The 14,786-nt window shown below is 40.1% G+C and overlaps 1 protein-coding gene across 1 annotated transcript in view; it reads right to left on the bottom strand.

Moving 5' to 3' along the window:
• Positions 1-14,786, bottom strand: part of LOC109911932 (solute carrier family 12 member 5-like) — a 328,602-nt gene that overhangs the window by 54,492 nt on the left and 259,324 nt on the right. The window contains 1 exon segment of the mRNA XM_048608592.1: positions 1,084-1,182. Coding sequence (XP_048464549.1) covers positions 1,084-1,182 — 99 coding nt within the window.

Here is a 14,786-nt window from a genome sequence, read left to right as displayed (position 1 = left end):
CTGGTACGGATTCTGCTGGAGCTGCTGGTACGGATTCTGCTGGTGTTACTGGTATGGATTCTGCTGGAGCTGCTGGTACTGATTCTGCTGGAGCTGCACAGCTGGTTCTCATCTGTACCAGCACCTAAATCAACTATATTGGTTCTCATCTGAAGTCCAAAGTAAAATAAAGCAAGCAGTACCCATGCTGATCTGATAAATCAGATCTCTGAAGGGTGAAGTTGGCCTTACTAACTTACAAAGGTGTCAATGTGACCTCCAAAGGAGCAAAAAGTAAACTTCCAGCACAGTACTGTGACAAGTAGGCAAGATAAGAGTTGTGAGTTTTTAATATTTACTGGCAAATCTTCCTATCAGATACCTCATTTGACATTGTGTTCTCACTTGACTTTCTCAGGCAAGTTTTGAGAAACTCAGAAAACTTTAGGAACCACAGTTAAAGTTCAAATTCCATGTCAATATCACATTAACTGAGCAATTGACATATCAAAACTAATAACCACCTCTCTCGAAGGGTTAGTTTGTGCACAGCTTGGCATGCTGTAGGTAAAGACAGATCTTTGGATCTCATGGAACAGGAGTGGACCATTTAGTCCAAAGGGCTTGTTGATGGCTAGAGGTTTGGGGCAAGCTTCCTGTTTTTAAACCACTTCCAATCACTCATGCTACTATAGTTAAAATTCCACCCAGTTGATGTGGGAGACAGAAAAGTTGGCATGTCAGAGCAATTTTGGATGCTTCTTATTTTGATAAATGACAGACTTCAATGTAGTATGACCACTACATTTATGAGAGCCCCTCAGTAGAAACAGCTGTACTAAATTTCATACAAAATAAATGAAAAAATAATTTATATTATCTCATTTCAGAGTATTTTCAGTTATAACTCTAATTAGTTTAATATTTCTAGCATTAAGCAGTCTTTATACATACTTATTAAAAATCATAATTTGTCAGCTTCTGTGCCTAATAACCATGTGGGAGCCATTTAATGCTTTGTACACCACAGCAATGAAAGTTATTACTTAATTATCTTATTAGGAGCAGGTTAGCTAAGCTCTGCATTAAGAGTAAAAAGGATACAGACTGCAGATGTTGTTGCAATTGCCATGATTGTACCAATTGGAATAGACTTCTGGGCATCCCTGAGGTCTCCTGATCTATTAGAACCAGCCATAATTCCTGGAAGAGAGATGAAGAATAGATCACATGAGCATTTTCATAATACCTGCCGAAGCTGGCAGTGATGTGAGCTTTTGTATCTCGAATCAAATTTCCACAGGGTCTCATTTGCTCACCTTCTCCACTGAGAGAACAGTTGTTTGGAAAAGGAAGAGAATTAGAAAGGTAGAAAAAGAAAGCAAGCATGCATTTGTACAAGAAGTATTCACTCTCTCACTTGACAGTGAAACACTAAGTTCCTGCTACTTTCTAGAGGAACTGCTTATTGTGTGAATGCAGGGTAAAAACACAATGGAGGCAAAGCACTGTGAAGGGAATCATTTGGAAATTTTACTGCCATTCAAGTCTTCTATTATGAACTAGAGGTCTTAAATATTCTCTCAGGTACATTGATGCTAGGTTCTCCTGTAAGTGGACTGAATGTCTTATGTTTAAGAGAAGCCAATACTGCACATTATGCAGCTATAGAGTAGTTTGATATAATTTACCATTGTGATTTAAACATGATAGCCATTGTATGTCATAATTTTTAATTCCTATGAAGACAAACTGAGAAACCATCTGGTATTTTGATATGTGATGTGAAACATTAATCTATTTTATTTCACAAATTGTAAATACTCAGCAACAGTAATGATCAGATTCACTCAGTACAACGTTTTATTATCCCATATTGAAAATTAATGGCATGTCATCCTTAACAGGAAAATGTCTACAAGGTTGTCCTGACGTTGCTTCATAACTTTACTGGAACATTGACAGAAATCTTGTAGAAATAAGGTGAGCGGACAGAGAAACATAAAAGAGACGATTTGGCCCCTAGTGTCTGTGCTGGTCGTCTGAAGAAACAATTCACTTATTGTCAGTCCAATCACCTCTTCACATAACACTGCACAATCACTGTGGGGAAAAAAAGGTTTCCTGATGTCGCTATTGTTTCTTTTGCCAATTACCTTAAACCTGAGCTCCCTGATTCCTGCTCCTTCCACCAACAGAACAATTTTCCCTATTGACTCTGTCTAGTCCTAAATTCTCCAATCTATGTAATTGAGATCTCTCATCCTTGGAACCATCTTTGGTTTTGCATTCTCTCAAACTCCTACTCAGCCTGTAGTTTCTAGAACTGGATGCAATACATCAGCCAAGGCTGAACCAGTGTTTTATACAAGTTTAATACACCTTGTACTCTCTGGTCCCGTTGACTCCTTAGACCTTCCCAATCTATGTCCTCTATCACCTACAAGGACCCAGGCATCAGGCAGATGGGAACATTAGAACATCACCCCATGTAAATTTGCCTTCAGGTACCATAGAATTCCGGCATGAAGCAAATCACCATTCCTGTAAGAAAATCCTAAAATGCCTTTCTAACTACACTGTGGTGCTACCTACACATGTGGCATGCAGCAGTTCAAGAATGTGGCTCACCAGCACATTATCAAGGGCAATTAGGAATTGGGAAACAAATGCTGAACTTATAAGCAAAGTTCACGTCCCATTTAATAATTTTTAAAAATAACTGCTTCTGCTTTTTTTCTGTGGGTTCTGCCAATCTCCAGTTTGCGAACTTCTGCCCTTCAATACCTTGGCCAAATAAGAGTTCTTTTAGCAGGAGTTCAGGCAGTGAGATTAACAAGCTGTCCAGATGCAGACAGCATCAGAGTCAAACTGGGGTGGCTTGTGATCTTACACTCTTTTAGTAAGGGTGGCTGGGTCATGAATAGAAGAGAAGGGAACTCCTGACCAATCTTTTCATGTCTCGCCCACTTTTGCTGAGGTCAGTTGCTTCAATGACAATCACAATAATGTCAACCAAATCGTTTAAACTTTGTAAGAGTAGGACTAGACTAGGTGGTTAGTGGTTTTCTTTTGCCAGAGTGTGGTGGGCCTGTGGAATGCAGTGCTAGCCTCTGTGCTGAGTGCTGACTCTCTGAAAGGTTTTAAGAAGGGGATGGACCAATTTTTACTGAAGCAAAGATTGCTTCATGCAGGTGGTCTTTATCTGTAACATTTTGTACATTTGATCTCTTGAAGTGAGAGAGTGGGGGAATGGCACAGTTACATTTTCCAGAATTATTCCCCTCATGAATTTCTGACTTCACATTTATGCCTTCAGTTCAACCACCTATTTCCACTTTCATCTCCTGATTTTGTCCCTGCCTCAACTTGTCTGTTGCTGAGGCCCTCATTCATGTACAAAAACAAAGTTGCTGGAAGAGCTCAGCAGGTCTGGCAGCATCTGTGAAGGAGAAAACAGAGTTAATGTTTCGGGTCTGTTTCGGGTCCGTTTCGGCCCTCATTCATGTCTTTGTTACCTCTAGACTTGATTTCATAGCACTCCTTGTTGGTTTTCCATATTCTTCCTTCTGTAAACTTGAAATTAGGTGAAACCTTGCTACCCATGTCTTAAATCATGTTTCCTCATCATCCCTGTATTCGCTGACACATAGTCCTAGTCAAGCACAGTTTCATCCTTGCTTTCAAACCTTTCCATGACCTGACTCTTTCCTACCTCTAATTTCCTTCAGCTCCACAACCCTCTGAGATATCTGCCCTGCTCTAATTCTGACGTCTTGTCCATTGACATTTTAAATAACCCAATCACAGATGTCCTTTCAGTTGCTTAGGTTGCAAGCTGTGAAACATCCTTCCTGCACCACTCTAACTGACTTTCCTCCTTTAAGATGCTCCTCCAAACCCACCCCCTTGAATTACGTTGAGTCCCCTGAACTAATATCTTTTAACATGGCTCAGTGTCATATTTTGTTTCATAATGCACCCATGAAGCCCTCTGGGATGTTTCAATACACTAAAGCTGCTACTTAAATGTAAGTTGTTGATGTTGTTGTTAGTGACCCAAGGGTTCTTTTTTGTTGTGACTCCCAGTAAGTCATTTGCCTATGGAAAAGTGGAAGGTGGTGGAAGGAGAATGAAATGATATTCCAATATCATTTAGGCTTGATGAGCCAGCTGGTCTTTTCCTGCACATTCCATTTTATGTGTTTGTATCACGGTACAGATTGAACCCAGGAGCTTGCTGAGTTGCACAGCTCAGTTATTACCCCTGAGTTATCAGGACAGCCTAATTAAATAACCAGGATAACCTTAAACTAGGTGTTCTGAAGGGAAAACTCTGAAGAAAGCACAAGGCGCTAGCTCAGACTGTGGCAGATCCTTCATCTTTTCCAGCCATCAGTGTGGTAAGTCAGTTTCTATCACATAGATTTGCAACATATGTTGAAATTATCCAAGAAACTAAATCATTTTCCTATCAGAGCATTATGACCAAATCTTCTCAAGACTAAAATAAGTAGATCCTTATTTTGATGTATCAATCATCAAAATTAAGCAGTCTTTCCCTTCCTAAAGCACTATCGTACAAATCAAACAACTGAATAAAGTCTTTCATGGTTACAGATCAAGGACTCTCATTAAAACAAATAAATCAGTGTGCTGTTTCCATTGTTCTAATACAATGGACCTGATAATAAATCAAAATCAGGAGAAAAGTAATGGAGTGAGGGAATTGGGTTCACACCCAATTTTAACCAATCAAACACCATGACCATCAATAGTAAACAGACTCACTGAATCAAACACAGAACAATTGAACACTAGAGTCAGGTTGAGGATGGATGGGGTGGGGCTGTTATTCGGGACATTGGCCAGTGTTGGGAGTGGTTGGGATGGACATAACATGACTTTTGAGGGATCTCCTTTGCCTGTAATGGCTGTCTGGCCATAGCAAAAGCCACTTTGGAGGAGTTGACTGTGATTGATGGTGGCCAGGGATTGTAGACATTCTAAACTTATAAAAAGAACACCTGGCCTTCTTCCTCTCTTTCTTCAATAGCTCCACCTTGGCTGCCTAGTTTGCTGACCTGAGAGTCTGGGACAGTGTCTTGTTTGTGGACAAACTCACGCCCAAGGCATTAATTGGCTGAACCTTTCATTACTGGTGGGTATCTGAACCACGATGTGTTGGCTTGGGACCTGGAATTTGTTCTTATGGTGTGTTCCCAATCCCGAATTGAAATTCAGCACTTTGTATCTGTAGGGGTCTTGGAAACTCTTCAGAAAAAAAAAACTGACAGGGATCCAGCCATAAAGATTCGGAAGTGGGCCCACAGAGGATTCAATGACCTCATGTCAGAGGTCAAAATTGGTGAATGCATTCTCACATGCAACATCCCACTAAGGGGATCATTAGCCTCCCATGTCACCAAGCACGTACAGTATCTGCTAACCAGCTCTATCAAGCACAATTGATTGGTTCATCTCTCCCTGGGATATGGTACACAGTTAGAAGCCTCACACCCACCTTTCACAGCTTGGACGCATTGCAAACATGACTATCTAACCATGGCCGCTGCATTACCCCAAATTATTGTTAGACATATATGAACACACTTTTCTCTCTCTTGCAGCTCAAGGTGGTATTTTATTAGAGACAACAGAAGGCAACAGGTTTTCACCCCTGGAGGAGATGGTGGTCTCCATGCTACTTATACATAGTCCACCTTTTCATGTCTCACTCCCCTTCATCATACTCTGAATTTTCAAAGTGCAAGTGATTAAAGAGCACATCTCTTCTTTCTTTCTTGCCCTTTATCACAACCATGTTCTGTCATTCTCTATTCCCCAAGAACTATCATTGTGACAGGCAGTTGGAGAGGACCAAAGGTACAAGGACAGGAAGACAGTGATGAAGGAAAAAAACAACACTGTTCCTTCTTTACATACTTCCAGCTGCCAAATGGGATACTGGTGCCATGTGTACTTCAGAGGACAAATTAGAGGTGGGGATCTCTAATTGAGATACTGGGCCTGAATGCCCAGCAGCTTGCTGCAGGGACAATGATAGCACAGACGCCAGCTCCCAGGAGAATGAGCTTACACATGGGTTCTGCTGCTGAGAAATCAAATGAGGCCTATAATGTGGTGGCTTACTGAACAAGACTGATGATAATGAATATTGAAATGCTTGATGCATTGATAGTCATAGATATATAGAATCCCTACAGTATGGAAGCAGGCCATTTGGCCTATTGAGTCCATACCGAAGAACAACCCACCCAGACCCACATCACACTGGGACACGGGTACGGCCACCCGAGGCTTGAATCAAACCCTAGAGCTGTGAGATACCAGTGCTAACACTAAGCCACTGTGCCATCATGCTAGACAGCCAGAAGTAAATTTCAAAAAGAATAAAAGAATCTAACACTAACAAGGCACAAAGATTTCCAGTATGGAGTGGTACCCAACACTATGAGGTCATTCACAGAATCAACCATGAAGAGGTCTCTAATGGCTTCTTCCATTGCAGCACTGGCAGAAGGCACCTAAAGTATGGGGGCTGATGTCAAACCTTAGGTTGAAGTTATAAAATTTCAGCTTGCTGTCCAACAGGATCTCATTGTAGTCTAGCCATCTGTCCGTCAACAGATTGCTTGGATTACAGAGGGGCAATCCTAGAGCATGGCAGTGACTCTGTGGTGTGGATATTTGCTGCCCGCTTTCTGGATTACAGGATATGATCTCCCACCGCTGCCACTCTGCAAGTGTCCTTGCCATTGCCTGCAAGCCAGCCCAGACTACAACGGCCCTGGCCTAATGCAGTCTGATGCAGGACTGTGTAGACCCAAATGCTCGAGGTCATCCTTCAAGGTCATCTAGAGCCTCTTCCAGTCAAGGCCTGAAGTTTCCTATGACCCACAATATACTTAATGAGCAGCAACATGTAGGAGCTCTGGACCATGCAAAGAAATGTAGAAGACAGGAGCAAAGATAATTAATTGGCATTTGTATGCAATTTGGCATGGTTTGATTTATAAATTCAGTTTGGAAATTTTCTCATGCTGGCTTTTACTTTTGCACAGTGACAAAGTGGTTGCTATGATGATCTGTAGCAGAGGCAAAGGAAATTGTGGGTGTATTGGGGAGTGAGTAATTTGAGTTGCATTTACTGGTACAATGAATGGATCAATTATAGACAGCTTGAGTGGGAAGAGACTGTATTAATTGCCTCCTGTCTTCCTTATCCTACTCTGCAGTTCCCCACATAGAGCTGGTGGCATGGAACATACTGTCATGGGGGTGAGGTTATGCAGCAAACTCCTGTGAATCTTGGTGCTGTCATTGGAAGGTGTCATTAACGGTGTTATCATGTGGAGCTTGCTTAGCAATAACCTGCCCATTGATCATCTCCATCCAGAGGAAATCTAGCCATCATTCCTTGACATTCAATGGCATTGCAGTCACTAAACCTCTGCTATCAACATCCTGGGGTCACTATGACAGGAAGCTGAACCAGATTAGCCATATAGACACAACGTTACAAGAACAAGTCCAAGGAATCCTGCAAGCGAGTAGCTCACCTCCTGATTTATATAGGAACATAGGAATTAGGAGCGAGAATAGGCAATTAAGCCCTTCAAGCCCACTCTGCCATTTAACATGATCATGGCTGATCTTATCCTGGTCTCAACTGCACTTTCCTGTCTGCTCCCCATAGCACTTTATCCTACTTTCCTTCAGAAACATATCTATTTCCGTTTTGAATCTGTTGATTGATTCTGCCTCCACTGCACTCTGGGGCAGTGAGGTCCACAGATTCACAACCCTCTGAGGGAAGTAGTTTCTCCTCATCTCAGTTTTGAACCCACCTCTTCTCACTCTATATGTATGACCTCTTGCTCGAGACCGTCCCACATGGGGAAACATCTGTTCCACGTCCACCTTATTAATCCCCTTTAACATTTTATATACCACAATCAGATTCCCCCTCATTCTTCTGAACTCCAGCAAGTGCAAGTCCAAGCTGGTCAAGTGCTCCTCATATGACAGGCCTTTCATCCCTGGAATCAATCTGGTGAACCTCCTCTGAGTTGCCTGCAATGCCATGATATCCTTCCTCAAGGAAGGAGATGAAAACTGGACACAATACTGCAGGTGTGGTCTCACTAAAACCTTATATAATTGCAACAATTCATCTTTATTTTTACAATCCAGTCCTTTTGCCATAAATGCCAGGATTCCATTTGCCTTACTTATTATATGCTACACCTGCATACCCACTTCCTGCAATTCATGCACAAAGATGCCCAGATCCTTCTGCCCTGACGCAGTTTGAATCTGCTTCCCATTTAAATAATAATTTACCCTTTTACTTTTTCAGCGAAAATGGACAACCTCGCACTTATCCACATTAAACTCCATCTGCGAAATTCTGGCCCATTCTCCTAGCCTATCAATATCCATCTGTAAACTCTCTATCTCCTCAACTCAGCCTGCTTTCCCACCTATTTTAGTACCATCCATGAATTTTGCAATGTTAAATTCTGTCCTTGTTTGTAGATTATTTGTATAGATTATAAATAGTTAAGATCCGAGAACTAAACCCTTTGGCACCCCACTATTTTACAGTTTGCCATCCAGAGAAGGGTCCATTTATCCAGGCCCTTTGCTTTCTATCAGTCAGCCAATCCTCTCTCCAAGCTAATATTCCACCCTTAATCCCCTGGAATCTAAACTTCTTGATCTGTCTTTTATGCGACACCTTGTCAAATGCCTTCTGGAAGTCTAGATATACCACATCCACTCAATCCCCATTATCTATCTTGCTGGTTGCATCCTCAAAGAAGTCTAGCAAGTTTGTCAAGCATGACTTGTCCTTCATGAAACCATGCTGACACTGATGAATTGAGCTTTGTTTTTCCAAGTATTCAGTTCCCTCCTCCTTTATGATGGACTCCAGTAACTTCCCCACTATAGAGGTCAAACTTACCGGTCTATAGTTTCCCACTTTTTGCCTATCTCCTTTCTTAAAATAAGGGTGTCACATTAATATGTTTCTAATCTATGGAATTTTGGAATATCATAGCTAATGCATCCAGTGTCTTTGCTGCCATCTTCTTTAATACCGTAAGGTGCAGGCCATCAGACCCTGGGGACTTTAATCCCATCAGTTTACTTAATAACTTCTGCCCAATTTTACTAATTTCACCAAGTTCCTCTGTAGAAACTGCAACTTGTGGGAAGAAATTATTATCTTCCACTGTGAAAACAGAGACAAAATATTAGTTTAGTGCCTCTGCCATTTCTGAGTTTCCCATTATTACCTCATCATTTTCATCCTCTTAAGGGCCACCATTTACTTTCACTGTTCTTTTCCAATTTATATACTTAGTGCTCATGTTTTCTACTAGTTTCCTTTTGTAGTTCATCTTAACTATTTTGATTCTGTTTTTAATAAGCCTTTGCTGATGCTTAAAGTTCTCCCTATCCTCCAGACTGCCACTAACTTTTGTAGTACAATGTGCCCTAGTTCTTGCCCTTGTGTTATCCTTGACTTACTTGTTCAGCCATGGATGATCTTTCACCTTTTTACAATTCCTCTTCCTCTCAGGAATATACTTTAATGAAGAGGTATTTAATATCATGCTAAGCATTTGCCACTGTTCTTCAACTGTCCTGCCCTTTGATATTTTTGCCCAGTCCTCTCAGACTATCACAAAGACTATCCACCATTTACAAGGTGGAGTGTGAAGGAATACTCCTCAGTTGCCTGGATGGGTGAAGCCCCAACCACACTCAGAAAGCTTATCACAATTCAGGGCAAAGCAACCTACTTGATTAGTACCACATGCACAAACATTCACTCTCTGTCCACCACTGACCGTCAGTAGCAGAAGCATCTACAAGGTGCACTCCGGAAATGCACTAAAACTCTTAGACAACAGCTTCCGTGCCTGTCATGTTGAAGTCCCAGGGGGATACAACATATTGCACCCATATCTATTAGCAAGTGGGTTCTGCAGCATCCCTAAAATAAGCACATGTCACATCATTTGCTAATGGATATGGATGCAATATAACAACATGAAACAATCCTGGCGATTTACCAAACATTTGTATGTTCACAGTAAATGTCACTAGAAATCAAACAGCAATTTACCTGAAAACAGTTCCTTAAAATAGAACTAACCAAGAGTGGAGGAGTTCCTTGCTGCGGATAAATGCTTGGCTTATGCACTGATTTACATTTTTATCAATCTATTTTATACAGTTTTGACAGATGCTCAAAGGGGTGCATGGTGTCATTTAATGCAGTTATGATCAAAAGTGTATATATGTATGATAACTGCTGTTTGGAAGCAAAATAGCACTTGTAATGTCAAGGAACAGGGTGTTATCAAATCTAATTTCAGGAGGAATATTTATTCCAGTTAAAAGTTATTGCAGAAATATTTAAAATTAATAATATCAGATTTTTAATTGTTTAGGCATTAGTCTTGAATGGAAATCTTTTTTTTCCATTTTAAGCTTGTGAGCACCAACTGCTTGTATTTTCAATAACGTTTAGTTGAAAATGATTGACATCTACTAAAATAGAAATGTTAGAAATGTTAGTTTTGAATAACCCCTGTGATCAGTTTCCTACTAATTACCAGGTCTAGTGACTAAATCGATAATTTACATTTGCTTATACTATAATTACTGTGCTATTCATTCATCAACAATCAGTGATCTATGAAAAATTTAAAACATTTAGAAGAAGAGCATCCCATTTTAAATTATATATTGAATGTGGAATGAGATGAAAATGGCTCCATGATCTTTGTAATTCAGGTCTGTAAAAATACAGCTATTATGCTGAATGACATTTCAATCCTCGTGCAATTCATTCCTAGTCTTTAAATTACAGGTCATTTTAAATCCAATGTCCTAAATTTTGTTGCCAATATGATTGCTACTCACTAAACATTTGTTGAAAATCAATCTGGTTTTTCTTCTAATGACAAACTGGACAGGTACCAGTTTAGGAAAAGCTTTACAAAGAAACATAGATCAGAAAATTCCACACAAAAATCCTTTCAGTCAATATCATTGTAAAGCGTAATAGAGGTGAGTTTCAGGTTGGGGAAATTTATACACGTGCTAATGAATAAATGGTTAAACTGCTTCATCTTTGATGAAAACTCCATAGGCCTGTTATTAGGTAGAAAATTGTCTCCATTTTGAATAATATTTGAATAGCAAACAAAATATAGGCTGTTCTTGAACTCACTCTGTTGAGCCAAGCTTCTTAATGTTTGCTCAAAAAGACTAAGCATTTCTACAGGGTATAGAATAATTATTCATTGGCCGGTACTATTGAATTAGCAGGCAAGTTACCTACTTTACATTTTAAGTCATTCGTGGCTTCTTTCTGTCTCTGCATAGACCCAGCTTTTGTGGCTGTAATGTTAATGTTTTCTGTCACTACAGTTGTGAAACTGATCGCAACTTCTGGTGTTCATACACACTATGTGGAATATGGAAATCCAGAAGTTGTTGCCAATAATTCTCTGCTCCTTTGCAGGGTGTGCTGTTGGAGTTTTTGAAAATAGAAATATTTAGCAACCACTAAACTGATGAGATCTCCCTCTTTCAAGTTGCTAAAAAGTACCTCCAAAAGGTTATGTCTTGTTAAGGAGGTGCACCTGGATTTTCAATGGTATATGACATCATAATTATTGATGAGCAACTTACACAGCCCTGGAAAATCAATTGCTTAATTTATATAATGTCCAATTTTCCTCTGTGTTAAAGTTTTCATGGGTTTTTCTGATTGATTGGTTTTTAATGTTTGCTCATGACACCTTGGTTCCTAATGGATATGTGCCAAACTGACCGTGGCACTGCAGTGCCCCCCGTGTCCATTTCAGTGGAGGGAGTATTATGGAATGTAGTTGCAGTTGTGAAACAGTATAGTTAAGGGAACAAATACTATCTCTGCATATGACAGCATGAGTTTCAAAGTCTGTGGTATTTGCCTGATGTCAGGGTTAAGGATATTCCTCAAAGCTGGAGAGGTGTTTGGAGTGAGAGGAGAAATATCCAGTTGCTGTGGTCCAGGTGAGTGCCAACGAGAGGGGCAGGACTAAGAAAGGTATTCGGATGAGTGGGTATGAGGACTAAATTAAACAAACATAATAATCTCTGAATCTCTGACCTGAACCAAGAGCAAATTTATATAGAGTAAATGGGGAGTGGAAGGGTTCATAATGTCATTGGGTTACCAATCCAGAGGCCGAGGCTAATGCCCTGGCAATACAGATTTAAATCTCATCACAGTAGCTAGTGGAATTTAAATTCAATTAATAAATCTGAAAGCTAGTCTCAGTGATGGTGACCATGAAACTGGCATCAACCATTGTAAAAATCTGTCTGGTTCATTAATGTCCTTTAGGGAAGGAAATTCTTACCTTGTTTTAGTGTACATGCAAATCTAGACCTTCATTTAACAATCATCTGAAATAGTCTAGTAAGCTACTCTATTACAAGGGTAATCAGACATGGGCAATAAATGTGTAGTGAAAGATTGGTATAGGAGAAATGGGTTTTGATTCATGTGATGTCTGCATCTGTACTGAGGAAAGATGGAGCTGTACCAATAAGGCATGTGTTGACTTGAACTGTGCTGAGACCAGAGTCCTGGTGAATTTCACAACTAGGTTCTGTAAACTAAATCACTGGAGGGTAGTGTTCATGTGAGATTTGGGAGATGGAACAGGAAGGCCAAAGCAGGTTAGCAATACCGGACCTGAAATGTTAACTCAGATTGTTTTCTTCACAGATGCTGCTAGACCTGCTGAGCTTTTCCAGCAACTTCTGTTTTTGTTCCTGATTTACAGCATCCACAGGTCTTTTGTTTTTTTTATTTAGCAATACAGGCAATGACAACCAGAGTGTGATAGGAAGGGAAAAAGTGTCCAAATTTAAGAATACTCCAGCAAGTAAGGTCAGAGAGGCAAAGAATTGTGAAAAGAAAGGTCGATAGGCTATTGACCTCAATGCATCTAATGTTCATTACATGATGGGTAAATAACTGTCATAATTATAAGGATATTATTATGGACTGACTGTCATTACCCAGATATGTTTGCAAAGTGATCATAGCCGGCAACTGAAGATTAGATTGTAAAATAACACATATAACTCCTTTATTGAAAAATGAGGGAGACAGAAAACAGGAACCATAGGTCAGTAATGCCTACCAAAGGAAAGATGTTAGACGCTATTATTAAAGTTGTCTTAACAAGGCACTTAGAAAAATTCAAGATAATCAGGCATGCTCAACATGGTTTTGTGAAAGATAAGCCATGTTTAACCAATTTATTGGAATTCGTTGAGGACAGAGCACATGCTGTGGATGAAGGTAAACAGGTGGATATACTGCATTTTGATAATCCAAAGGCACTTGATAAGGTGCTACATTAAAGGTTACTGCAGAAAATAAATGCTCATGTTGTAGGTAGAAACATATTGATATGGATTGAAGGTTGACCAATTAAGAGGAACAGGGAGTAGGCATAAATTGGTCATTTTCACGTTAGCAGGATGCAACCAATGGTGTGCTAAAGAGGTCAGAGAGTGGTTGATTGATGAGTATGTGGTAAGTGATTAAGTTTATCCCATTTCTAAGACTCAAAATAGTAAATTAGTAATTTATCTGCTTACCTGCAGCGAGACATGTAGTGGAGTGGCATCACAAACCACAAATGGACATGAATGTAGGGAAAGCAACAGTTTGGTAAGGAGAGTTAGTGAGTATTTCTAGCCTTTAGGGTAAAGTAATGTCTTTAATTTGTTTTTGGGGTTTCTTGTCTTTATTTCTTTGTTTTTCTTAAATATATGTTCAGTATAAAATTGATACTAGTGTAAAAACAAATTACAATTATTTGTAAAAAGCATGGACACAAGAGAAAATAATCTATAAATTACATAAAACATGAGAATGAAAGCAGCCTGGGTGAGATGTTGTGGCCGCAGCTACTGGGGTTGCCAGCTGCCAAGGTGATCCAGGGTGAACACTTTTGGAGTAAGTGTATACAGCTAAGTTGAGGAGCTCAAGTCTGAGTTGGGAACATTGTGCTACATCAGGGAGGAGGGTAAGTTGCCTGGACACTTTGTGTCAAGAGATGATCACATCCTTTAGATATGTCATTCAAATTTAGCCTGTGATTGTAGACAGGAGGGTGTGACTATAGGTGAGAGAGGTATAGGGACTGAAGCTGCAGAATTCAAGGAACTCTGGCCCCTATAATTCTCCAATAATTACAAGGTTCTTTCAGACTGTGCGGACAGGAACCAGAGATGGTGAGTGACCTGACCACGGCACTGTGGTGTAGGGAGCCTTTCAAAAGGGGAGAAGAAGTAGGAGTGTAGTAATGGTAAGGGACAGTTAGGAGGATAGGTATTGTTCTTTGCAGCTGTAAGCATGAGACTCAAAGGTTGAGTTGCCTGCCCAGGATGAAGGATTTCTTCTTCGTGCTGGAAGGGAATTTGGTGTTGGAGGCAAGTGTTCCAGGTGTTATCATCCGGGTATTTGCAATGACATTGATAGAACTAGAAAGGATGTTCTGTTGAAAGAATCTAAACAGTTGGAATTGAACTTGAAAAGCTGAATCACCATTGCATTAATCTCAGGATTATTACCTAAGTGACAAGCAAACTGACACAGGATAAATAAAACCAAGAATGGGGGCAGGGGGATGGTTTTTGAGAGGGATTACATTGCCTTATACAAGCTCGGGAAAATCCAGAGTGGGACAGGA

This window comes from Rhincodon typus, chromosome 19 (assembly GCF_021869965.1).
Source record: "Rhincodon typus isolate 14 chromosome 19, sRhiTyp1.1, whole genome shotgun sequence".
Taxonomy (NCBI): domain Eukaryota; kingdom Metazoa; phylum Chordata; class Chondrichthyes; order Orectolobiformes; family Rhincodontidae; genus Rhincodon; species Rhincodon typus.
This window is presented reverse-complemented; position numbering and strand designations above follow the sequence as displayed.